Source organism: Theropithecus gelada, chromosome 3 (assembly GCF_003255815.1).
Source record: "Theropithecus gelada isolate Dixy chromosome 3, Tgel_1.0, whole genome shotgun sequence".
Lineage (NCBI taxonomy): Eukaryota > Metazoa > Chordata > Mammalia > Primates > Cercopithecidae > Theropithecus > Theropithecus gelada.
In genome coordinates this window covers 79864553-79889467 of record NC_037670.1, presented here as the reverse complement: position 1 = coordinate 79889467, position 24915 = coordinate 79864553, and the positions used below count along the sequence as shown (strand labels likewise).

Sequence of the window (24915 nt, the reverse complement as noted above, 5' to 3'; positions counted from 1 at the left end):
TAGGCCAACATCACACCTTTAGCTATGATTAACTAGTGTTAGCTTTTTAATTTGTATAGTGGAGGGCATTCTTTTTCTTTTTTAAAAAATAACTTTTTTTTTCTACTAAGTGATGCGTTGAAGTGATTTAAAATCCTGGAAGTATAGAAAGGTATACAGTGACAAATTTCCCTACTATCCTTGTCCAACCTCCCCTCTTCATAGGGAACCAGTGTTATTAATTTCTTTTTCAGGCACATGCCACCAGACCTGACTAATTTTTTTAGTATTTTTAGTAGAGGTGAGGTTTCACCATGTTGGGCCAGGCTGGTCATGAACTCCTGACCTCAAGTGATCCACCTGCCTCAGCCTCCCAAAGTGCGGGGATTACAAGTGTGACCCACTGTCCCCGGCCCAGTGTTATTAATTTCATAGTTCTTCCATACATACGTAATGAAGTACATATATGTATATATTTCCCTTTTGTAATTTTTTTATAAGAATGATAGCTTGCTATATACTGCACCTTAAAAACAACACTCTTAATTGTTTCTTTTTTCAGATGAATTTTAGCATTACTTTACTGAGCTTCCCACCACCACCAGATACACACCCCTGGGATTTTGATTGGAATTGCTTTAAAATTTGTAAGTTACTTTGGGCCAGCCATGGTGGCTCAGGCCAGGCACGATGGCTCACACCTGTAATCCTAGCACTTTGGGAGGCCGAGGCAGGTGATCACTTGTGGACAGGAGTTCAAGACAAGCCTGGCCAACATGGTGAAACCCCATCTCTACTGAAAATACAAAAATTAGCTGAGTGTGGTGGCGCATGCCTATAATCCCAACTACTTGGGAGGCTGAGGCAGGAGAATCGCTTGAACTCGGGAGACGAAGGTTGCAGTGAGCTGAGATCTCGCCATTGCATTCCAGCCTCAGTGACAGAGTGAGACTCTGTCTCAAAAAAAGAAGAGGAAAAAGAACTTATAAGTTAGTTTAGGGGAGGACTGATGACTTTGCTTTTCCACTGGGGAACAGGATGGTTTTCCATTTACTTGTCTTTAACTTTTAAAGTTATTCAGCATTCACTACAATCAAGCCCACTCCGCCACTCTGTCTCTCCTTCAGAGGCTCTTTCCTGCCTCTCGGCTTGGCCCTTGCTGCCAGCCCGGTGCTTGTCCCTGAGGCAGATCCCACAGCCTTCGGTGTCTGCTGTCTCCCCTCTGCCATGGAATCTTTGTGACTATTCCAGTGGGCAGGGCAGCAGTCCCCGCTGTGGGTCCCTGCCGTCTCTCTCACCACTTGGTGTCCCTTCGTCGGGAGCCCACCACGTAGGTATCCTCCTCTTCCCTGAATGTCTGGTAGTGACTGCACATTGCTGGTGATCCCCAGGGTCCTGCAGGTGGGAACCTGGGGAGGGTGAGCCCTGCTCTGGCTGGAGGATGCTGGGAGCCGGCATGGTCCTCCTCTTCCCTGCTGTGTTCCCCTCTAGGCCTTCCTGGCCAGTGCACCAGGAGGAGGCTTGGAGCTGCTCAGCGTGGGGTGCTGTCCTTAGTGGGTGGGAAGAGGGACTCACAGCCTCCTCTGGGAATTTATGTGGACAATCTCCTGCTTCCTGGGTGAGGAGGGACATCTGTTGTGGTTCTTTCTTCATGTCCCATGACTTTGTGGTCTCTGAGGGGTATTGAGAAGGGAGAACCTCCACAGCTCTGCCTGTGTATTGACCCGGCCCCGCTCGGCGGTCTGGTCTCTCTTCTCCGGGACGTCATGCGCTGGCTGTAGGGTGAGGGAATGGCAGGACCGACCAGCTCTTTCAGGACAAGCTTTCTGCCTCATCGGCACCAGCTGGTGTGGGGAAGGGGTGCAGGTCACGTGGTCCAGTTTGATAGTGGACTTGGCATATGAAGTTTTATTATTCTGGAATAATTATGCTGTGGGGAATTGATTCCTCTTTTTCCCAAACTCATGGTAATAGACTCACTCGGCGGTTTACACACAGGCTGGACCTCTCCCTGAGTGGACTTGGGGCTCCTGCCAGGAGCACTTGGGAAACCCAGGTATTCACAAGGGTGGCGTGGTGAGCAGAGGTGATACTGGGGGCCTTTTGTTGGGCTGTGGTAGAGACTGCGGAATTCATTGCTCTCAGTGTGTATGCTGCTTTCCTGGCGATCGGAATCTTCATGTCAGGCTGGGTGCTATGGCTCAGCACTTTGGGAGGCTAGGGCAGGCAGATCGCTTGAGGCCAGGAGTTCGAGACCAACCTGGGCAACGTGGTGAAACCCCGTCTCTACTAAAAATACAAAAATGAGCCAGGCACGGTATTGCACGCTATAGCCCCAGCCACTTGAGGGGCTGAGGTGGGAGGATCAGTTGAGTCCAGGAGGTTGAGGCTGCAGTGAGCTGAGACCAGACCACGTCACTCCAGCCTGGGAGACAGAGCAAGATCCTGTCTCAAAAAAAAAAAAAAAAGTAATTAAAAAATAAAAACAATATTCATGTCCCACATGTGCAGATATCTTTTCTTTAGATATTGGAGACGTTGTCCCTGTGACACATTTGTAGTTTCTGATAAGGGCTATGTTCGATTCTGTTTTCTGTTTTGCTTTTGTTTTCAAGACAGGGTCCCACTCTGTCACCCAGGCTGGAGTGCAGTGTTGTGATCTTGGCTCACTGCAACCTCAATCTCTCCGGCTCAGACAGTCCTCTGACTTCAGCCTCCTGAGTAGCTGGGACTATTGGTGTGTGCCACCACACCCAGCTAATTTTTGTAATTTTGTAGTAACAGAGTTTTGCCATGTTGCCCAGGCTGGTTGAGAGCTTGATTGTTTTCATTAACTTGACATGGTTATCAAGTATACAGGCTGGGCATGGTGGCTCATGCCTGCCAACCCAGTACTTTGGGAGGCTGAGGCAGGAGGATCACTTGATCCAGGAGCTCAGGACCAGCCTGAGCGACATAGTGGGACTCCATCTCTACAAAATATATATATATATTTTATTAGCTAGGCATGGTAGCACGTGCTTCTGGTCCCAGCTACTTGGGAGGCTGAGGTGGAAGGATTGCTTGAGCCTGGGAGGTTGAGGCTGCAGTGAGCTGTCTGTGATGGTGCCACTGCACACCAGCCTGGGTGACAGAGTGAGACCTTGCCTCAGAAAAAGAAAGCATACTGTTCAATTTACATTAGCTCCATTTCTGTGTGGTGCTTCTCATAACCCACACTGCATTCATAACCTGACTAAACCAGAGGGCTGCACAGTGTGTCTCTACAGGTGGCTGTTCACATGCTATGTGGGGGTTCCTATTTACCTTTCCAGGGGAGCGTGTTTCTTGGCTGTGTCCTCAGATGCTATGGTTTACGCTGTTCTGGAGTCTGGAGGCCTCTGTGTGCTTTTGCATCTCTGTCCCAACTAATTTGCACAGCTGCTGTGGAGGCCCTCATGAATGACCTCTTTCTTTCCTTTCTTCTTTTCTAGCTACTCTCGGAACCGCACGTTTGACACGTACATTGGGCAGGGCTACGTGATTCCTGGGTTGGATGAAGGTCTACTTGGTGTTTGCATTGGAGAGAAGCGAAGGATTGTGGTCCCTCCTCACCTGGGGTATGGAGAGGAAGGAAGAGGTGAGCATCAGCATCACCTGCCTTCCTCACTAGCTGTGGCTGCTTCCACATTGCTTGGAACAGGGCTTCTTTTTCTTTTTCTTCTTTTTTTTTTGAGATGGGGTCTCCCTCTGTCACCCAGACTGGAAAGTGTAGTGTGTGATCATTGCGTACTATGGCCTGGAACTCTTGGCCTCAAGTGATCCTCTTGCCTCAACCTTCGGAGTAGCTGGCACTACAGGCACGCACCACCACACCCTGTACACAGCTTCTTGAGAGCCAAAATATTGAAGCTAAAGTCCAGCCCAAGACTGGAATGCCCAAATAGATTTAGTTTCTAGAGTTGTCCTGTTCTTTCTTCTTGTTTCTCTGCCCATTTTCCTTTACCTTTTGAAAATGTTAAATCCTACACCAAAGTCGAAAGCACTTTATAGTGAATTCCACTTTGTTTTGCCAGTTGTTAACATTTTGCTATATTTGATCTTTTTATATGTATTTATTTATTTTGGGCTGAACCATTTGAAAGTAAGTGCAAAAGCCCCTCTTTGGTTTTTCTTTTATATGTTATAAAATTCACCCATTTAAGTATACAATTTAATGATTTTTAGAAAATTTAGTGGGTTATGCAACTATCATTATAATCCTGTTTTAGAACATTTTTGTCACCCTCATACCTCACTTCTTTTTAAAAGTTACACAAATCATACATGTTGACTTTAGAAAAAGAAAATACAGATAAGCAAAGAAATCCTGCCACCCAGAAATAAATATTTTTTTCCCTTGTTTTTCTTTTTTACTTTTTTTTTTTTTTTTGAGATAGAGTCTCATTCTGTCACCCAGGCTGGAGTACAGTGGCACGATCTCAGCTCACTGCAACCTCTGCCTCCTGGGTTCAGGTGAGTCTCGTGACTTAGCCTCCCAAGTAGCTGGGGCTACAGGCATGTGCCACCACGCCTGGCTAATGTTTTTTAAAATTTTCAGTAGAGATGGGGTTTCGCTATGTTGGCCAGGCTAGTCTCGAACTCCTGGCCTCAAGTGATCTGCCCGCCTTGGCTTCCCAAAGTACTGGGATTACAGATATGAGCGTCATGCCCTGCCAGAAATAAATATTGTTAATCTTAATCTGGTAGGCAGAATATTCAGCCCCTCAAAGTGTCTATGTTCTAATCCCCAGAACCTGTGAGTATGTTACCTTACTTTATTTATTTATTTTGTTTTGAGACAAAGTCTTGTTCTGTTGCCCAGGCTGGAGTGCAGTGGTAAGGTAAGATCCTAACTCACTGCAGCCTTCAGCTTCTGTGTTAAAGTGATCCTCCTGCATCAGCCTCCTGAGTAGCTAGGACTACCTGTGTGTGCTACCATGCACAGCTAATTCAAAAACAATTTTTTTGTGTGTGTGTGTGTGAAGACAGACATGGTCTGACTATGTTTCCCAGGCTTGTCTGGAACTCCTGAGCTCAAGCAATTCTCCCACCTTGGCCTTCCGAAGTGTGGGATGACAGGTGTGAGCCACCATGCCTAGCCTCCTGTTACCCTATTAAAAGGGACTTTACAGATTTGATTAAGGATCTTGAGATGGGAATAGTATCCTGGATTATCCAGGTGGCCTCACAATACTTGCAACAGTCCTTGTAAAAGGGAGGCAGGCGGTCAGACTGGGGAAAAAGTGCTAAACTGCTGACTTAGAAGATACAGAAGGAGGACCCTGTCAGGGAATGAAGGTGGCCCCAAGAGGCTGGAAAAGGTAGGAAACACATTCTCCCCGGCAGCCTCCAAAAGGAACACATCCCTAACAATACCTTGAATTTATGCTTCTGCCTTCCAGAATTAGGGGAATCCGTTTGCGTTGTTTTAAGCCAACAAGTTTGTGGTAATTAGCTGCAGCCACAGTAGGAAACAAATGCAGCCATGAAGTGAACGTCCTTCTGTACCTTTGAGTGTATGTATAGATTTAAAAAAAAAATGCCCACCTACACTAATCAATACGGACAAACAGGGGATTGTCTATGCGTATTACTTTGTGATTTCTCTCTTCACCCAATTTGTGGTGAACAACAGATAATGTTGTGAACAACTTTCTATGCTATGTATTTTAATGGCTGCTCCTTCGCTCAGGAACAGTTGATGGAGTATTTCTTTTGTTTTCGTATTCTTTTGCTGATGGAGGCTGGCCTTGTTGGCTGTACATTTTTTTTTGCTAGTTCTGTTCTGTTTTTTGTTGATACATCATATGGATCTTGAGAGTTTTCCCAGTAGTGTTCATCCCAGAGGATCCAAGAAATGTCAAGTTGGTTGGAAAGTAGGTTGTACCATGGAGAAATATTTTTTTCTCCCTGACTTAAATTTCTGATTGATTAAACCACAACAGATCACAGCTTAAGATCCATTCAACAGGCCTTTCTTCACATGTCCTGCTGGTCTAGTGTCTTGATGCTCTATTGCTTTTTATTGTGTAGATTTCTACTTCTAGTCAAATATAAACAGAAACAGATAAATACTTTCTGAGTGTTCTTGTTTCATTATGGCCTGAGGACTAATCTTTCCTTTCTTTGAAAAGAATGCATTGATGGAAAACATTTGCTTAAATTACTTTTTTCCTCTTGGCTTTCTATCAAGTATGAGACAGAGCTCTGCAAAGAATTATATAAGCCTCTGGGAAGCAGCCGAAGGCTCATAAATTTTCTGCGCAATGAGACTGCATCATCCTGAGTCACGTTGCTGTGGGAGGAGGGCACCCTGAGTGACCCTGAGGTATCAACCCCAAGCGCTCTTGAGTGGAGTCTGCCTCTGTCCTCTCCTGATCAGCACCCTTGGCCTCTTTGTGGGGGTTACATAGGAGCCCATGCTGATCCCTTTGTGGGGGTTACATAGGAGCCCGTGCTGATCCCTGAGGGGCTGAGCCAAGGGGGGTCAGGATGCAGAAACTGTCTACTCAGTGGCTGCTTCACTGCATACCACGGGGCCAGGCACATTGTGAATGTCTGGCAAATATTTGTGGGAGGAATGAATTGTGGGCTGTCCCTGTGCTCTCAGCCTCTATCAGCATTTCATTCTGTTCACAGCCATTTTCCCCTGCAAGATTGGTGGAGGGGAAAGGGTAGGCCTCCTGGGAGAGGTTCTGGATCTTTCTGCCATCTGCTTTGTTCCCTGGGTCAGCCCTGAAATTAGGGCATTTGGATGGGTTTGCAGCCTCAAAGTGGGGAATGGATTCTGCCTGCGAGGTTGTGTCAGCTTCACTTCATCGATAGCTTGCTGTTCCTCAACTTCCAGATTACCTTTTGAACACCCTTTTAGGAAAGAGAGGAAAGTTAATATATGACATTTTTACCCATCTTACCCACAGTGTGTCTGGGACTTCTTGCACATGAACTCATTCAAACCGGGAAACAGTCTTCTGAGGCATCATTACCCTCATTGTTTAGAAAGATAATGAGGCCCAGAGAGTTCCACCCATGTGTCCAAGGCCACAATCGCTAATCCATGATGGAGCTGGAATTGGACCCAGTGCTCTCTGACCCGTGTGTGTCCTAGACAGACAGAAAGAATGAGTCCCCATTAGGTAGTGACTTGTTGATACCTACATGTGGAGAACCGAGACCTCAAACCAGAAGTTCCAGAGCTCTCAGAGGAAACCTACCCGCTCAGAGGAAACCCACCTTCCTCAGAGGAAACCCACTCCCCTCAGAAGAAACCCACCCTCATGGAGGAAACCCACTCCCCGCAGAGGAAACCCACCTCCCGCAGAGGAAACCCACCCCGCGCAGGGGAAACCCCCCCCCCCCCCGCAGAGGAAACCCACCTCCCGCAGAGGAAACCCACCCCCCGCAGGGGAAACCCACCCCCAGCAGAGGAAACCCATCCCCCGCAGAGGAAACCCACCCCCAGCAGGAGCTACAGAGTTTCTTGGGTGGGCTGTTGGCTGCTTTAAGTTTTTGTCATCTGTGTCTCTTCTGAGGGAGGCATCCTCATGGTAAGAACAGAATGATGACTTCTGTGCTGGTTAAGGGTTTATACAGAGAGGAGGCTGGTGTTGGGGCCACGCTGGACTATCACTGCCTGTTTGCTGGTCAGCACTCATTTCTATACTTAATCTACAAATAGCTTTGTGGAAGTCAGACCAAGATAGAGGGATAGAGGTTTGAGGCCTTGGTGCTGCCTGGGGTAGGTGGGGTCTATGGTTCAAGGTTCTGATCTTCGTTTTTGCAGGCCGAGAAACTCCATCTATCCATCCATCAAAGATTTATTGAGTTTCTTCATGACCAGGCCCTGCTCACGGTGTTAGGGATTCTGCACAGAGAAACACAAACAAAACTTCCCACGCACACAGAGAGTGTTTCCTTGTTGACGCCCTCAATAATGTGTGTGCCTCAGAGGTTATCAGGCACCTGGTAGACTGACTCACGTTCACTTCCTAGCAGCTGACATACCCACCTGATGCTACATGGTTCCTTGATTGGGTGTGTATCGACCTCTACACTAGTTGGAATTCTTGTGCCTGGAATCCTTGGGGCCTGAGAGACTGAGTTCATTTGACTGCTGACATCAGATCCCAGGGATGTGGGTGGTTCCAGATGCATGCCTTTTTGCCCTGGAGAAGGCCCTGCACCCGAATGCATCTTGGAGGGGAGATTATATTTGAATTGACAAAATTTGGTGACTGCTTAGCTCAGTGTTAGAAGTTTTTGAAATTTGTGGTAAAATATACTCAACATCTTTACCATTTTAAGTGTACAGTTTAGTGGCATCAAATATATTCACAATGTTGTATAACCATTACTACCATCTACACTCAAAACTCTTTTATCATCCCCAACATAAACCCATTATACAATAACTCCCGATTCCTCCCTCCCCCCAACCTCTGACAACCACCTTTCTTTCTGTCTCTACCAATTTGCCTATTCTAAGTGCCTCATTTAAGTGGAATCATACAATATTTCTCTTTCTGTGTCTGTCTTATTTTACTTAGCATACCATTTTCAAGGTCTATTGATATTTTAGCATTTATCAGAATTTCAAGCTGGGCGCAGTGGCTCATGCCTGTAATCCCAGCACTTTGGGAGGCTGAAGCAGGTGGATCACCTGAAGTCAGGAGTTCAAGATCAGCCTGGCCAACATGGTGAAACCCTGTCTCTACTAAAAACACAAAAATCAGCCAGGTGTGGTGGCACGTCTGTAATATCAGCTGAGGCAGGGGAATTGCTTAAACCCGGGGGACGGAGGTTGCAGTGAGCTGAGATCACGCCACTGCCCTCCAGCCTAGATGACAGAGCAAGACTCCATCTCAAAAAAAAAAAATAAAATAAAAAAAAATTAATTCCTCTTTTCTGGCTAATAAATTTCATTCCTTTTTATTGCTGAATGAATATTCCATTGGATGTATATACTATATTTTGTTGATCAATTCCTCTGGTGGTGAATACTTGGGCTGTTTCTACTTTTTGTCTATTGTGAATAATGCTTAATGCTTCTGTGAATATGAGTGTACAAATATCTGTTCGCATCTCTAGTTTCAATTCCTTTGTGTATATACCCAAGAGAGATATTTTTATTTAATGTTTTATTGAAATATAATTCACATACTATAAAAGTAATCATGTTAAAGTTTACAATTTAGTTGTTTTTAGTATATTAACCAGGTAACAGCTATTACCTCTACCTAATTCCAGCACATTTTCATCACTCCAAAAACTAACCCATAACCATTAGTGGTCACTCTCCGTACCCTCTTCCCATCCACCCCCTCCCCCAGTGCTGGCAAAGAAGCCAGCCTTTTGTGTCTGGCTTCTTTCACTTAGCATAGTGTTTTCGGGTTCATTCCCCGCTGATTTTAATGGGTTGCCAAGGTTGAGAAACCATAGATCTGCCTCTGCAGACACCCACCCTGTCCACGTGTGTTAGCTTCCCACGCAGAGCCGTCCGTGGCCCTGGCTCTGAGCAGCCTTCTGGCCAATGGCAGGCTGTATTTCCTGGTTCCGGTGGGAAGGAGCCTGCACCCCACTCCACCCACACCAGCAGCCCCTGTTAGGAGTGAGTAGCAGGCACCTGTGTTCTGCTATAAAGCACACCCTTCTCAAATTATTACCTTTACCTTTGGCCAGCCCCAAAATTTGTACCTCAGTGTTCTCAGGATTTTCATGAGAATTAAACAATACATGTTTAATTTAGAAGAGTGCCTGGTACTCAATAAACGCCTATATGAGCATGAGTGTGTTTCTATTAAAGAGAGAGATAGGAGAGAGACCAATCAAGAAACAGACACAGAAAAGTACGTGTGGGGACGGGAGGTGAGGAGGGGCTGTTGGTATTTGTATATCTCTATCTGAATTTTGTCATTAGCTGTGTTATTCTCTTGAATAAGTAATATCATGTCTGAGTTTTTGTTTTCTTTCTTTCTTCTTTTATGAGGACACAGTCTCACTCTGTTGCCAAGGCTAGAGTACAGTGGTGCAATCCTAGCTCACTGTAGCCTTGACCTCCTGGCCCCAAGCAATCCTCCTGCCTCAGTCTCCCGAGTATCTGGGACTACAAGTGCTCACCACCACGCCCAGCTAATTTTTTTGTAGAGACATTTGGCTGTGTTGCCCAGGCTGGTCTCGAACCCCTGGCCTCAAGTGATCCTCCCACCTTGGACTCCCAGAGTTGAGATTACAGGCATGAACCACCACCATACCTAACCTGAGTTGGTTTTCTTATATGTAAAATGCTGATGATCATAAAATATGTCCTTCACTCTAGGTAACATGATTTAAAAATATTTTACATTTAAACTTCTCTGAAATGATTTGGGCTGGGGGGCGTATTACAAATGATGCATATGTTTAAGCGTCCCCCACGCTCCTGGAAAGCTGTCGTTACATTCCTGGTGTTATGGCCATGCCTACCCCGTAAGGTTGCTGCAGGGACTTAAAGGGAAAATGTAGGTGAAAAATACTTTGGCAAACTGTAAAACATTATTCAGATGTGAGCTACTGTCTTCAAAAGTGGAAATTATGGAAAAGTTAATTAATAATTTAGTGTAGAACAAATAGGATGTATTCTAAAAGCACCTGTGACTGTTAGGGGTACAATCATGAGGGACAGGTGTCTTTTTCTTTACGAAGTTTATGTTACGCTTTTCTTGAGCAGTGGTCGGACATTGGAGTGATTTCACTCTGCAGCTGATTTCCTCACCCCACTTCTTACTTCCGGTGGGCGAGGGGCAAGTGTTAATTTGGCTGGGCTTGAGTTTCCTCATTTGTGATCAACTTAGCCACTTGTCTTTCAGGCTGAACGATGCCATGGGGCAATAGTCCATAGTCTTGAATTTTAGTCCAAACTGTGCTCATTATGGGCTGTGGGACCCAGGGCAAATCTGTGCCTCCATTTATTGACCTGTAAAATGAGGATGAGGTTACATCTAATGGCCCTTTCAGCATCAGTCTTGGAGTCCTCCTAGGGTTTCGTATCTGGGTGCCCGTTTTCCTCACTTGGAGGGGCCTTGAGGACATACCTGGTGATACTGGGGGGGCCCGTGTGCTGCAGCCTGCAGGGGTCATTCATTAATTCCCCGTGTCTGTCCTTTAGGGAATATCCCCGGCTCGGCTGTGCTGGTGTTTGACATCCATGTGATCGATTTCCACAACCCTTCGGACTCCATCAGCATCACCTCCCACTACAAACCCCCCGACTGCTCAGTGCTGAGTAAGAAGGGAGATTACCTCAAATATCACTACAATGCCTCACTTCTGGATGGGACCCTGCTGGACTCCACGTAAGGGCAACCAGAATGTTGTGGGAGTGAGCCTGGAGGGTGACAGTCGCGTGCTCCCACCATCCTCCTCTCGTGGGTAGATGCTGGTTGAGAGCTTTTATCTCCATGCCGCCCCACTGCATAGCTCGCGCCTGTGTCACTGCTCAGGTGCATTATGTTAAGTTTCCGATTCATGGTCTTGCCCTGCTCCAGGTCATTTTTCACCCCATGAAATTGTCTTTCTGACAAGCAGATCTCATCATATAACTGCTGTCTTTCCTTCCTTCCTTCTTTTTTTTGTTTTTGTTTTTGTTTTTGTGACGGAGTCTGGCTCTGTCGCCCAGGCTGGAGTGCAGTGGCCGGATCTCAGCTCACTGCAAGCTCCGCCTCCCGGGTTTATGCCATTCTCCTGCCTCAGCCTCCCGAGTAGCTGGGACTACAGGCGCCTGCCACCTCGCCCGACTAGTTCTTTTTGTATTCTTTAGTAGAGACGGGGTTTCACCGTGTTAGCCAGGATGGTCTCGATCTCCTGACCTCGTGATCCACCCGTCTCGGCCTCCCAAAGTGCTGGGATTACAGGCTTGAGCCACTGCGCCCGGTCCCTTCCTTCCTTCTTTCCTTCCTTCCTTCCTTCTTTCCTTCCTTCCTTCCTCCCTCCCTCCCTCCCTCCCTCTACTTTCCTGTCTTTTCTTTCTCTCTTTCTCTTTCTTTCTTTCTTTCTTTCTTTCTTTCTTTCTTTCTTTTTCTTTCTTTCTTTCTTTCTTTCTTTCTCTCTCTCTCTCTCTTTCTTTCTTTCCTTCCTTCCTTCCTTCCTTCTTTCCTTCCTTCTTTCTCTTTCTTTCTTTCTTTCTTTCTTTCTTTCTCTTTCTTTCTTTCTTTTCTTTCTTCCCCCCACCCCTCTCTTTTCTTTTTCTCTTCTCTTTTCTTCTCTTTTCTTTTCTTTTTTTCTTTTTGAGACAGAGTCTCACTCTCTCACCCAGGCTGGAGTGCAATGGCACTATCTCAGCTCACTGCAACCTCTGCCTTCCAGGTTCAAGTGATCCTCCCGCCTCAGCCTCCCAAGTAGCTGGGATTACAGACATGCACCACCATACCTGCCTAATTTTTGTATTTTTAGTAGAGATGGGGTTTCACTATGTTAGCTAAGCTGGTCTTGAACTTCTGGCCTCAAGTGATCCACCCTCCTCAGCTTCCCAAAGTGCTAGGATTACAGGCGTGAGCCACCGTGCCCAACTCCCTCCCTCCCTTCCTTCCTCCCTGCCTCCCTCCCTCCCTTCCTTCCTTTTCTCTCTTTTCTTTCCCTCGCTTTCTTTCTTCCTTTCTTTTCTTTCTTCCCGTCTCCTTCCCTCCCTCCCTCCCTCCCTCCCTCCCTCCCTTCCTTCCTTCCTTCCTTCCTTCCTTCCTTCCTTCCTTCCTTCCTTCTTTCCTCCCTCCCTCCCTCCCTTTCTCTTTCTCTCTTTCTCGCTCTCTTTCCTTTTCTTTTTTTTTTTTTTGGGTGGGGGGATGGTGTCCCACTCTGTCACCCAGGCTAAAATACAGTGGCATGATCTTGACTCACTGCAACCTCCACCTCCTGGGTTCAAGCAATTCTCGTGCCTCGGCCTGCCGAGTAGCTGGGACTACAGGTGCGCACCACCACACTCAGCTAATTTTTTATATTTTTAGTAGAGACGAGGTTTTACCACGTTGGCCAGGCTGGTCTCGAACTCCTGACCTCAGGTGATCCACCCACCTCGGCCTCCCAAATTGCTGGGATTACAGGTGTGAACCACTGTGCCCAGCCTCCTCTCTCCTCTCCTCTCCTCTTTTCTTCTCTTCTCTTTTCTCTTTCTTTTCTTTCTTGCAGGGTCTCACTCTGTCACCCAGAATGGAATGAGGGAAGTGACCATAGCTCACTGCTGCCTCGACCTCCTGGACTCAAGCAATCCTCTCACTTCAGCCTCCCGAGTAGATGAGACCATAGGCATGTGCCACCACACCTGGCTAATTTTTATTTTTTGAGACAGAGTCTTGCTCTGTTGCCCAGGCTGGAGTGCAGTGGCATGATCATAGCTCATTGCAACGTCTATCTCCTGGAGTCAAGCGATCTTCATGCCTCAGCCTTCCATGTAGCTGGGATTACAGGCATGCACCACTATACTTGACTAATTTTGTTTAGTTTTTAGCAGGGAGGAAGTTTTACCATGTTGCCCTGGCTGGTCTGAAACTCCTGGGTTCAGGTGATCCTCCTGCCTCAGTCTCCCAAAGTGGTAGTATTACAGGTGTGAGTCACTGCACCTGGCCCAGGCTAATTTTTTAATTTTTTTTTTAGAGATGGCTGGGGGGGGGTCTCACTGTGTTTCCCAGTCTGGTCTCGAACTCCTGTCCTCAAATGATCCTCCCGTCTTGGCCTCCCAAAGTGCTGGAGTTACAGGTTTGAGCCATCATGCCCAGCCGAACTGCTTTCTTTAAAAATCGACTCACAGGCTGGGCGCGGTGGCTCATGCCTGTAATCCTAGCAATTTGGCAGGCCGAGGTGGGCTGATCATGAGGTCAAGAGATCCAGACCATCCTGGCCAACTTAGTGAAACTCCATCTCTACTAAATATATAAAAATTAGCTGGGCATGGTGGCGGGCACCTGTAATCCCAGCTACTCAGGAGGCTGAGGCAGGAGAATCACTTGAACCCTGGGAGGCGGAGGTTGCAGTGAGCCGAGATCGTGTCACTACACTCCAGCCTGGCGACAGAGCAAGACTCCATCTCAAAAAAAAAAAAAAAAAAGAAAAAGAAATTGATGCACAGATAAAGGCCAGACTCTGGAGTCTGGCACATAAGGCTCTCTGTCAGCTCCGTTCTGCCTCACCAGTCTCTTCCGCTGGGGCCCATCTTCCACCTTCCAGGGCTGCCATGTGCAGTAGTGCAGGTTGTTACTGTTCCTCTTCCTTTTTCTGGCCAGCTTCTGCCCTGGCTTAAATGTTACATTTTTCCTCAAAATCTTTCCTTAATTCCTAGAAGAATCAACTGCTTCTGCTTCTGTAGTCTCATAACACTTCATGCATTACCTGTCTTTTAGTTTTGTTTCTATCTCTGTTGCTGGTGTAAATACCTTAGGGACACCCAATGTATTTATTTACATTTTTATGCCCTACACCTTGGCCAGAGCATAGAACCAAAGCAGTATTGTATAAATGTTCTTTGATTGAGATAAATCTGAGAATATGTTAAATAGGAACCAACAGCATAAGCTAGTGTCAGGCGTGTAGAAGGAGCTTTGCGTCTTGTGAACCTGAATCTTCAGATGTATCTGTAAGTTAATATTATATTCTCTTCTTTGGGAAAGAAACATTTTCAGCATTAAAAAAATTTTTTTAGAGACAGGGTCTTGCTTTGTGAGCAGTGGCGAAATCAGGGCGTACTTTTACCTTAAGCTTCTGGACTCAAGAGATCCTCTCGCCTCAGCCATCCAAAGATTTGGGATTACAGGTGTGAGTCACCAAGCCCGACTAATTTCAGCAGTTTTTATATATCCATTTTTGTACTGAGCCTGACTTAGTTTCCTAAGTTTGGTCTTTGGGGGGAAAAAAGCTTTGCATAAGCAGGTACGTGCTACTGCATTGATTCTGGATGTACAGGGTCCTCTCTTCCTTCCACCTGTCCCTCTGCCTTCTAGCTTTGGGTGACTCTGTGGCTGTGAAGTTTGACCAGCCTGGCCAACATGGTGAAACCCTGTACTAAAAATACAAAAATTAGCTGAGCATGGTGGCACGTACCTGTAATCCCAGCTACTCAAGAGGCGGCAGGAGAATCGCTTGAATCTGGGAGGTAGAGGTTTAGTGAGCCGAGATTGCGCCGCTGCACTCCAGCCTGAGGGACAGAGTGAGACTCTGTCTCCAAAAGGAAAGAAAAGGAAAAGACCCTGTGGATATCCTCAGAGTTCTCCCTCTGGGACTGCGGGATCCTGTATGCGAATGCATTTAATGTATTTCATCAACTCTAAAGAGTGTGATGGAAACATTTCATGTATCTCTGACCAAGTTAAAAGGCTGACGGATGACATACTGTCAGTCATAAAATGTATCCTAATTATAGAGAGGTTAAACTGTGAAAAAATATGCATTTTAGAATCAGTGAAATATGTGCATAGCTTCCAGGGCCCAGATTTACAGGGACCTGGCTTACAACAGACCTTGCAAAGAAATCCCAACCACTGGTTATTGAAAGCTAGCGGGAGGCAGGGCCGCAGGGAAGGGGCATGGCTTGCAGTGCTTTTAAATCAAGTGAGCTCCTAAGAGTGAAAATGGTCCATGAGGTTAGAAGAGTCTGTAAGGTCCGTGGCTGCTGTCACTGCTCCTACTGATGTTCATATTCCTGTCCTCTGATCCTGAGGCTGAGGAAAGGGGAAGTGGGCGTGGAGAATGAACAAAGGAATTCCTTCTCGGGAGGGTCCAGGATCTGCGTCTCACGCGGGGCGGGGAGAGTCGGTCTCCCTGCCTCCTGCTTGTGTTTGGAGGACTCATAATATCCTGGCAGAGCACTCGGGAGCCACATGAGCCAGGGCTCCTTATCAGGAAGTGCATTTTGTACTCTGAGAGCCTCTGTATTACATGTAAATCTGCAGCGGAAGAGTAGCGGCTGGCGTCCCTGCTGGTGTCTTCCTGGTGTGAGCTTCAGAATAGTGGGCTAATGGAAAGCTTGGCCGGCACCTGCCTATCTGATCCCAGCTGGAGCCCTGTGTGGGTGGGTCCCATTCATCAGGACTGAGGCAGCAGCTGCTACCTAGAGGGGAGGAGGGGAGTAGGGGAATAGGAGTGAGCCGGGCAGGGTGAAGCAGGCAGGAAGCTGCAGGCCTGCGGTGGATGGGGCCAGGAAGCACGCAGCGGGAGTGAGGACGGTGTTTGAGAGAAACACTGCCCAAAAGAGAAAAAAAGAAAATCACAGGACCCGAGGAAAAAGAATGAGTGGTGTGTTCAGAGATGACACATGACAACAAATTGTTTGCTTGGAGGATTTTCTTATGCGTGCGTGTTTAAACTGGCCTCAAGGAGGAAGAAGAAACATGCATTCCTGGATGACTAAGTGAGTTCTGGAATATTCTGTCATAAGACTTTGCAACTGGAGTAGCTCCAGAGAAAGGCAGGCAGTGGGAGTTGGCTCCCTCCCACAAGGCATCCCTCACCGGAGTTGGGTTTGTTTCGGATTCCTCCCAGGTGGGAAAACACAAACCCTGTCTCGGTTTGCTGGTAACCAGCTGGAGAAGGGAAAGAAGCAGCTGCCCTGGGCCCAGGGGAGGCCGGGAAGCCTGAGAAGAGGATGTGACCCAAAGGGGCACCCGTCCATGTTGTCACCAGCTGCTCATAGGCATCAAGGGGGTCAGGGATCTTTTCTCCTTGCAGTAAAGAACATACACGCTGTTTGCCTTTAGGAAGTGATAGGAATGGCATAGATTTTGGAGTAGATTTATTTTTAGTAGTGACTGAAGTGATAGAGCAAACTTTTTTTTAACTGGCTTCCCGAGGTCCGTGGCCATCAAGGATAATTAAACTCTTGGTGGTCTTTTTTTTTTTTTTTTTTTCCAGTCTTGGACTGTTACAGACATAAGCACTTTACACCTCAAGGCCAAACATTTATTGAGCCCTTTGTACTTCCTCTCCACTGTGCCAAGCATAACATGTTATTTGTGATTTAAAACATCCCTGTGAGATAGCTGTATTTGTTGTCTCCGTTTCATAGATCAAGTAACTGAGAGATGACATTTCTCAGGGTCAAATTAAGTGGCAGAACCAGGAATCCAGCTCAGGTCTTGCTAAATCCAAAACCCAGGGTTTTTTGTTTTGTTTTTGTTTTTGAGACAGTCTCACTCTGTCACCCAGGCTGGAGTGCAGGGGCGCGATCTTGGCTCACTGCAGCCTCCACCTCCTGGGCTCAAGAAAAAAGGACCTCATTCCACTATGCTTCTCCACTCTGGAACTTCCACAGTCTTGCCTGGATTTTCATGGCCTTGACAGTTTTGAAGATGACAGCCAGACATTTTTCAGCATGTGCCCCGATTTGTGTTTGTCTGATGTTTCCCCGTGATTAGATAGGGATTTTTCTATCTTTGGTAGAAATATCCTGGCAGTGATGTGTTCTTCTCATGGGAACACTCTCAGTGCCAGCGGGTTGGTGACCTAACATGAGGCTCTTCTGTTTCATTTTAGGTGGAATTTAGGCAAAACTTACAATATCGTTCTGGGATCTGGGCAAGTTGTGTTGGGAATGGACATGGGTCTCAGAGAGATGTGTGTTGGCGAGAAACGGACCGTGATCATTCCGCCCCACCTGGGCTATGGGGAAGCTGGCGTGGGTGAGTGAGCAACAGTATTCAAGGGTGTTTGGGGCCCGCTTACTATCGGAATTTTGTGCTTTTGGGGGTGCCATAGTTAGAATCACAGCATGCTTCTTACATGTAATACCCAAAGAGTGCGTGGTTTCTATTTTTAAAAAATGATTTAGCATTTTTGTTTAGAGACCCCTGTGAATTCAGTGAGCCACATCAATGCTCCATTACCCTCTTGAGAAAGAACCAGTTTGCGTGAAATAAATCTTGGATCTTGGATCTTCAGACCCATGTGTGGGAGGTGTCCCTGGGGGGAGCTGCCTGGGAGGTTTCTCTGCGGTCAGACTGAGCACATTCTTCTGGAACTGTTTCCTGGGACAGGTGGAATGCTGTAGGCCGTTGCTTTTCACTTCTGAGCCTGTAGGCTGTCCAAGACAGTTTCTTTTGGGAGAGATTAGTTGCAAGTGCTGGAAATACTGGCTTTCCCTCATCCTCACAGTCGTTATGTTTTACTCCATCATTTCAGCCACAGTGTGTCCCCCACATGGGGATTCAATAACTTTTTTTGTTTGTTTGTTTGTTTCAGAGACAGGGTCTCTCTCTATCACCCAGGCTGGAGTGCAGTGGCACCATCACGGCTAACTGCAGCCTTGAACTCCTGGGCTCAAGCAATCTTCCCACCTCAGTCTCCCGAGTAGCTGGGACTACAGGCATGCACCACCTCACCTGGCTAATGTTTTATTTTTTAGAGGCAGAGCCTCGCTATCTTTCCCATGCTGGTCTTAACTCCTGGGCTCAAGCGATTCTCCTGCTTGGGCCTCCCACAGCACTGGGATTACTGGTGTGAGCCACCGTGCCTGGCCCCAGGAACCTTCCCTTCTTTTCAGTGTTTTCACACTGCTGATATCCGGACATGGAGGAGATAGGAAGAGCTAACTGGTAACAATTATAGGCACTGTGGATTGATATTTTTTTCCTGTAAAAGAATTGTAAAGTACATTTGTTCTTCCTACCAATCCCAGAAGAAACCCTTTAAAAATTGTTGTATATTCTGGCTGGGTGCGGTGGCTCATGCCTGTAATCCCAGAACTTTGGGAGGCCAAGGTGGGTGGATCACGAGGTCAGGAGATCCAGACCATCCTGACTAACACGGTGAAACCCTGTCTCTCGTAAAAGTACAGAAAATTAGTCAGGCATGGTGACGGGCACCTATGATCCCAGCCACTTGGGAGGCTGAGGCAGGAGAATGGTGTGAACCCGGGAGGCAGAGCTTGCAGTGAGCAGAGATCACACCATTGCACTCCATCCTGGGCAACAGAGCAAGACTCCACCTCAGAAAAAAAAAAATTTTGTATATTCTTTAAGACTTTTTCTGTGATATATTATTAATAATTATAATATATAACATATTATATATAACGTATACTCTAGATAAGATATAATAATTTGGAACAATATACATTACCTTTATATATTCCATACTTTGATAACTTCTTTGGGCCTATACTGTATACACTGTTCTTGAATTTGTGCTTACAGTCAAATCTTGGATCATCATCTTCGGGCATATGGTTCCGATTCTAAAAGTTCTGCTGTTAGATTTACTTAAAAGTTTTACCATTGTATTGTAGTCTCTACAAGCAGCTTTCAAACTTTTTTCAACAAGACATGCAGTAAGAAATACATCTTATTTCCCAATCTGTATTCTATATAACATATAATTTACACATATACACATTTATTTATTTCTTTTTAATCAACACATCACAAATTTGCGTGTCCTGTTTGCACGGAGGTCATGCTATTCTTCTCTGTATGGTTCCAATTTTAGTATGTGTTGCTGAAGTGAGCATTACTTTTAGTTTTATATATAAAATTGAAGCTCAAGTTTCATGACACAATACCTATCTTTTCTACAGGTAAAAAGTATTCTGTTCCATTCTTTTTTTTTTTTTTTTTTGAGATGGAGTCTCACTTGGTCGCCCAGGTTGAAGTGCAATGGCACGATCTCAGCTCACTGCAGTGTTTGCCTCCCTGGTTCAAGCAATTCTCGTGCCTCAGCTTCCTGAGTAGCTGAGACTACAGGTGCCCACCACCACACCCAGCTAATTTTTGTATTTTTAGTAGAGATGGGGTTTCACCATGTTGGCCAGGCTGGTCTTGAACTCCTAATCTCAAGTGATCTGCCCGAGTTGGCCTCTCAAAGTGCTGGAATTATAGGCATGAGCCATCATGCCTGGCCTCTATTCTATTCCTTAATTTAAAAAATAACAAAACGCTGGTCACCACCCTTTAAACTGATTTCATGACTCATTAACAGGCCTACAGTGAGAAAGTGACTAGCCTCTGCTCTGCTTTCTTGCTTTGGTCAGAAGTCCCACCCTGAGTGAGGCTGCTGGAGGTTGGGTGGGTGCTGGTTGATGGGTTTGACTGCTGCCTGCCGGCTGACACCACCTCCCGCTCCTGTCACCTGGACAGATGGAGAAGTGCCTGGCAGTGCCGTATTGGTGTTTGACATTGAGTTGCTGGAGCTGGTGGCCGGCCTACCCGAAGGGTACATGTTCATATGGAATGGTGAGGTGTCACCCAACCTCTTTGAAGAAATTGACAAGGATGGCAACGGAGAAGTCCTCCTGGAAGAGGTAACTAACTGGCCTTTGTAGGAAGGTGAGACCGAAGAGATCAGGGAGCCTTGTGAGGCCACGGGGCTGGTCCTGAAGGTGAGGCCTTCTCAGGGTGAGGCCAGTGGGCTGGAGGGCTTGTGAGATGGCCAGCACACTCATGTGCCAAGCACTTTTATACACGCCCTCTCTATAGAAGCTCACCATTCCTCGCTGAAGAAACCAAGTCCCTGAGAGGTGCAGGGCTTGATTCCAGGGCACACAGTCTGTATTTAGTTCTCGTTACTGGGTGCTCACTGCCTGTCTGTGTGTGCTGAGTGTCTTCAGTGTATTCTCCGGTTCGGGCCTCACAACAGCTGTTTTTTAGAAGAAACTGTGCACAGAGAAGGTAAATGATTTGTCCAAGGTCACACAGCTACTCAGTGGTTTGAGCCAGGACCACACACCTCTTTGTGAAGCTGGGCAGTAGAACTGTCTGTTCTGCTCCACCCCTGGGGAATTCCAGCTCCCTGCCTCTTCCACATCGGCTATTGAAGCACGTCCTCCAGCCTTTTCCTCTCTCTCCACATCTTCAGCGCTTCTGGATCATTGTCATTTGCATACAAATGTGCTGTTGTTTTCCCTTCCCTGGATGTGTCTTTCTAGTTCTCTCATTACTTTCCTTCCTTTACAGCAAAAACTTCAAAAGAATGTGTGTGTCCTTCTTGCCTCCAATTCCTCTCCTCCTAGTCTCTCTTAAACCCACTCCTTTCTGACATTTGTCCCTGCACGCCTCTGAGCCCAGCCTTGCCAGGGTGGCCAGTGTCTTCCGTATTGCAGAATCCAGTGGTCAGCTCTCACGCTCCTCTTACTTCAACACAGCTACAGGATGCGTCTTTCTCTGGCTTCCAGGACACCACACTTCATGGTGTTCCTTCTACCTCCCTGGTACGTCCCTCTCAGGCCTCTTGTCCCCGATCTCTTCATGTTGGAGTACCCCGGGCTAAGTTTGTTCTTTTCTCCGTCTTTAAGTCACTCGCTCGGTGGTCTTATCGGGTCCATATCCTGATGGCGTCTGGATTTGTAGCTCCAGTCCAGGCTTCTCTCTGCATTTCACACTCATGTGTTCAGCTGCCTGCTTGATGTCCTCATTTACGGAACCCCTGCTATCCATCCGCACACCCCGCCCCTGGAGCCTGCTTTACCCAAAGCCTTTCCATCGCAGTCAGTGGCATCACTGGCCTCCAGTGGCTCAGGCGAGAGCACTTGGTAATCTCTGACTCCTCTCTTTCTCTCGTAGGCCATAATAATCCTCAGGAAATCATTCCAGCTCTACCTTGAGAGCACATGCAGAACCTGACACTTCTCACCACCTCCACCTTGTAGCATCTTAGCCGGGGGTCTGTCATCTCTTTCCCGGGTCACATCACAGCAGTGGTGTTCATGAAGCTCTTCCTGCACTCACAGTGGCCGTTCTCACACAGAAGCTGGGTCAGACCTGCCGAGGCCCCTGTCTCCAGGGCCTCACAGTGGCCTGTGAAGACCCCGCACTTTCTGCTCGCTGTAACCTCCTCGCCGGCTGTCTCCCTCTGCCCACTTTACCCGGCCACACCCGCCCCCAGTGCTGTCTGTGACCAGCCAGGCATGCGTCCACCTTGAGCCCTGGCACCAGCTGCCCTCTCTGTTCAGGAGACATCTGCCCCAGATAACTTGTTCGGCCCTTTCCTTCTCATCTTTCAAGCCTTTGCACAGATCTTCCCTTCTCCTTAAAGTTTTATCCTGACCACTGAATTGAACATTTCATCCCTTTCTCCCTTCCTTACTGAGCTCCGCTTTTTGACTTTTTTCTGGAGCATTTCACTTTGTAACAATGTGTCATTTACCTGTTTTTATGTTCATATCTAATTGTCTGTCTTTCCACTAGAATGCAAGCCTTACAGGCACAGGGTGTTTGTTTGTGTATTGATATATTTCAAGATCTAGAACAGTGCTCGGCACATAGGACACCATATGTTTTGATCATATGAATGAATGCATGCATCCAGGAATGTTCTTACAGTGTTGGGTGGTTGTGGGGGTCACCTTTGGTAGGGAACTAAGTGGGGAGAAGGGATAGCTCTGACGGCTGCTGGGTATTGGCTACCTGAATAATACGGGCTCTTGGAGTTATTTAGTACAAGGGTTTTTCACCTGCATTTAGAGAAAAAAACAAAACGAAACACAGGTCATGTAGCTGCCAAAAAGATCTTGTCTGTGTTGGTAGCCCAGACTTAAGTTCCAGCCCTGTCACCCCCAGACTGCTCTGTTTCTGGCCCCAGACCTGGCGTTCACAGTGGCTGAACTCATGGTCTTTCCTGTCCCCTTCTCTTCCAGTTCTCAGAGTACATTCACGCCCAGGTGGCATCTGGCAAAGGGAAACTCGCTCCTGGCTTTGATGCTGAGCTGGTTGTGAAGAATATGTTCACCAACCAGGACCGGAATGGAGATGGGAAGGTCACGGCCGAGGAATTTAAACTCAAAGACCAGGAAGCCAAACACGATGAACTCTAAACCTGGCACGAACCAGATGGTGCCAGGGAGTACGTGACACCAAGCCACTTGTTGTGGCAGAGCGTGCAGTGAGGGTGCAAGGGTCTTTCAGAAGGTGCATCATTAGCCAGTAGTAGGTGGGTCACATAGTACCTGGTGTACACATCGGGGTGGGTTGATATATGGGGTGAGAAGTTTAGGCCGATTGCCAGTGATAGTAAACAAAATCTTTGCAGAGAGCCTTAGCACAGGATGTGTCCAGTATTGAAAAGGCTGCACTGCCAACCATGATTTTTGAGCCTTCTGGGAAATTTTGTTATTAAAGGAATATAGTGTCAGATGGAAGTTATCATCTTGGAGGAACCATAAGAAAAGGTGTCCAGGGTATCTATATAAAGAGGGTTAAATTTTTTTTAACTTGCTGGTTAAGACATTTTACAAATATTCTTGAGATGGGCAGGAGAGTCAAAGGGCTTGCTTGCCCCAGCAGGGTTCCCAGCAGACAGCCATGGCTCTTCCCAGCAGCCTGTGCAAACTCTGATCATGGCTCACCCCGGCACAGGCACACGCACATCATGCTTTTCCAGCTCATCACACCCCGCCCCACTGTGGGCCTCCCGTTAATAGTGTATAACTTGGAGTTAAGTTAAGAGAGCCTTTTGGACAGAAAACTGGGCCAGGAAAAGGCATCTCGGACCACAAATAGAGAATTTGATTCCACGTTTGCCACATAAGGTCATCTGCTTAGCTTTTTCTTTCTTTTTTTTTTTTTTTATTTTGGAGACAGAGTCTCGCTTTGTCGCCAGGCTGGAGTGCAGTGGCGCCATCTCGGTTCACTGCAGAACCATCTTGGCTCACTGCAGCCTCCGCCTCCCGTATTCAAGCTATTCTCCTGTCTCAGCCTCCTGAGTAGCTGGGACTACAGGTGTGCACTACCACACCCGGCTAATTTTTGTATTTTTAGTAGAGATGGAGTTTCACCATTTGGCCAGGATGGTCTCGATCTCTTGACCTCAAGATCCGCCCACCTTGGCCTCTCAAACCCTGGTGGGTTTACAGGCGTGAACCACCGTGCCCAGCCACTTAGCTTTTTCTTATTCCCACCTTTCTATCCCATAGAACACTCTTTTTTATCCTCCCTGAACCATATTGATAAGATAAATAGGGCTGGGGGCGGGGCCCCACTGGTCACTCAACAGAGTATTTCCCTTGGCCGAGATGGAAGTTTCGTCCCAATAGATGAGCTGCTGAGCATCAACAAGGTGACATTTTTCTGCTGCCCATTTGTGTCCTGGAGAGGGTGGTACCCTGAAGGCAGAGGCCAGCTGCTGTAAGACAGCAATGACAGTCCACCTGCTGGCCTGATTCCTGCATCATGGAACAACCACGTGGCTACCTTCTATCCTCTGTTCCCAAATGGTGGTGGCACTTATCCTGAAGTCGTCAATGATTTCCCTTTGAAACTACTTTATTTTACTAATTTAAACTATTTTGTACTGATGTAGCCCTGAGGTAGTTCATGAAAATGCTGTGCACTCATTGAATGGAATAAATGTTGGAAAGCTGATCTTTTCTGATATGAAATGTTGAATTATATTACCTGCTTTTCTGATGTTTTATTGGAAGGCTGAAGACCTGCGAGAATGCCCCATGCAGTCAGAATCCCCTTGATGAAAACAGCAGAACTTCGCTGCAGTTACTGAGGGAGCACGTTCTACTTCTAGGGAGTGTGAGTCAGGGTCCTGGCCCTCCTCCGGGACTCCTGAAGAGAAGCTAAGGAAAGGACTGTGTAGAGTGTGGCCGGGGCTGGGGAAACTGAGGATGTTGAGTGGCGGTGACAGCAGTGTTGGCCACTGCAGGAGGCTGCTACTACCAGGGCCTGAGGGCTCAAGAGGAGGCAGTGGGAGCAGCACAGGAAGGGCTGCCTAGAGGCATCACAGAGGGATGCAGCCACCACTAGCAGTGCGGCTGACACTGCAGCAGAGCGAGGGACAAATGCCCCATCCCCGCTGTGCCCCCATTCTCTGATGCCTGCCACTGGTCCCATTAGTGGAACCATGTTGGAAGCCAGAGGGTGAGAGGAGCTCAGAGACGAGTTCTCAGACGTCAGCCTCTTGGGTGCAGAGAAAGGTGGAGAATGAATCTGAGGTAGGGATGGGGTGGGTGGGAGCAAAGGGAGA

At 47.2% G+C, this 24915-nt stretch overlaps 1 protein-coding gene and 1 non-coding gene across 2 annotated transcripts in view; one reads left to right on the top strand and one right to left on the bottom strand.

Moving 5' to 3' along the window:
• FKBP9 (FK506 binding protein 9) overlaps positions 1–24331 on the top strand; it is a 50521-nt gene extending 26190 nt beyond the window's left edge. Inside the window, 5 exon segments of the mRNA XM_025379100.1 lie at positions 3453–3598; positions 11144–11330; positions 17488–17633; positions 20085–20248; positions 22580–24331. Of these exon segments, the coding sequence (XP_025234885.1) occupies positions 3453–3598; positions 11144–11330; positions 17488–17633; positions 20085–20248; positions 22580–22756 (820 nt within the window). The 3' untranslated portion in view covers positions 22757–24331.
• On the bottom strand, positions 19355–19457 carry LOC112621901. The gene has a single exon (XR_003118833.1). It is a non-coding gene; the product is annotated as a U6 spliceosomal RNA (small nuclear RNA).
• Positions 24332–24915: the final 584 nt, after the last annotated feature.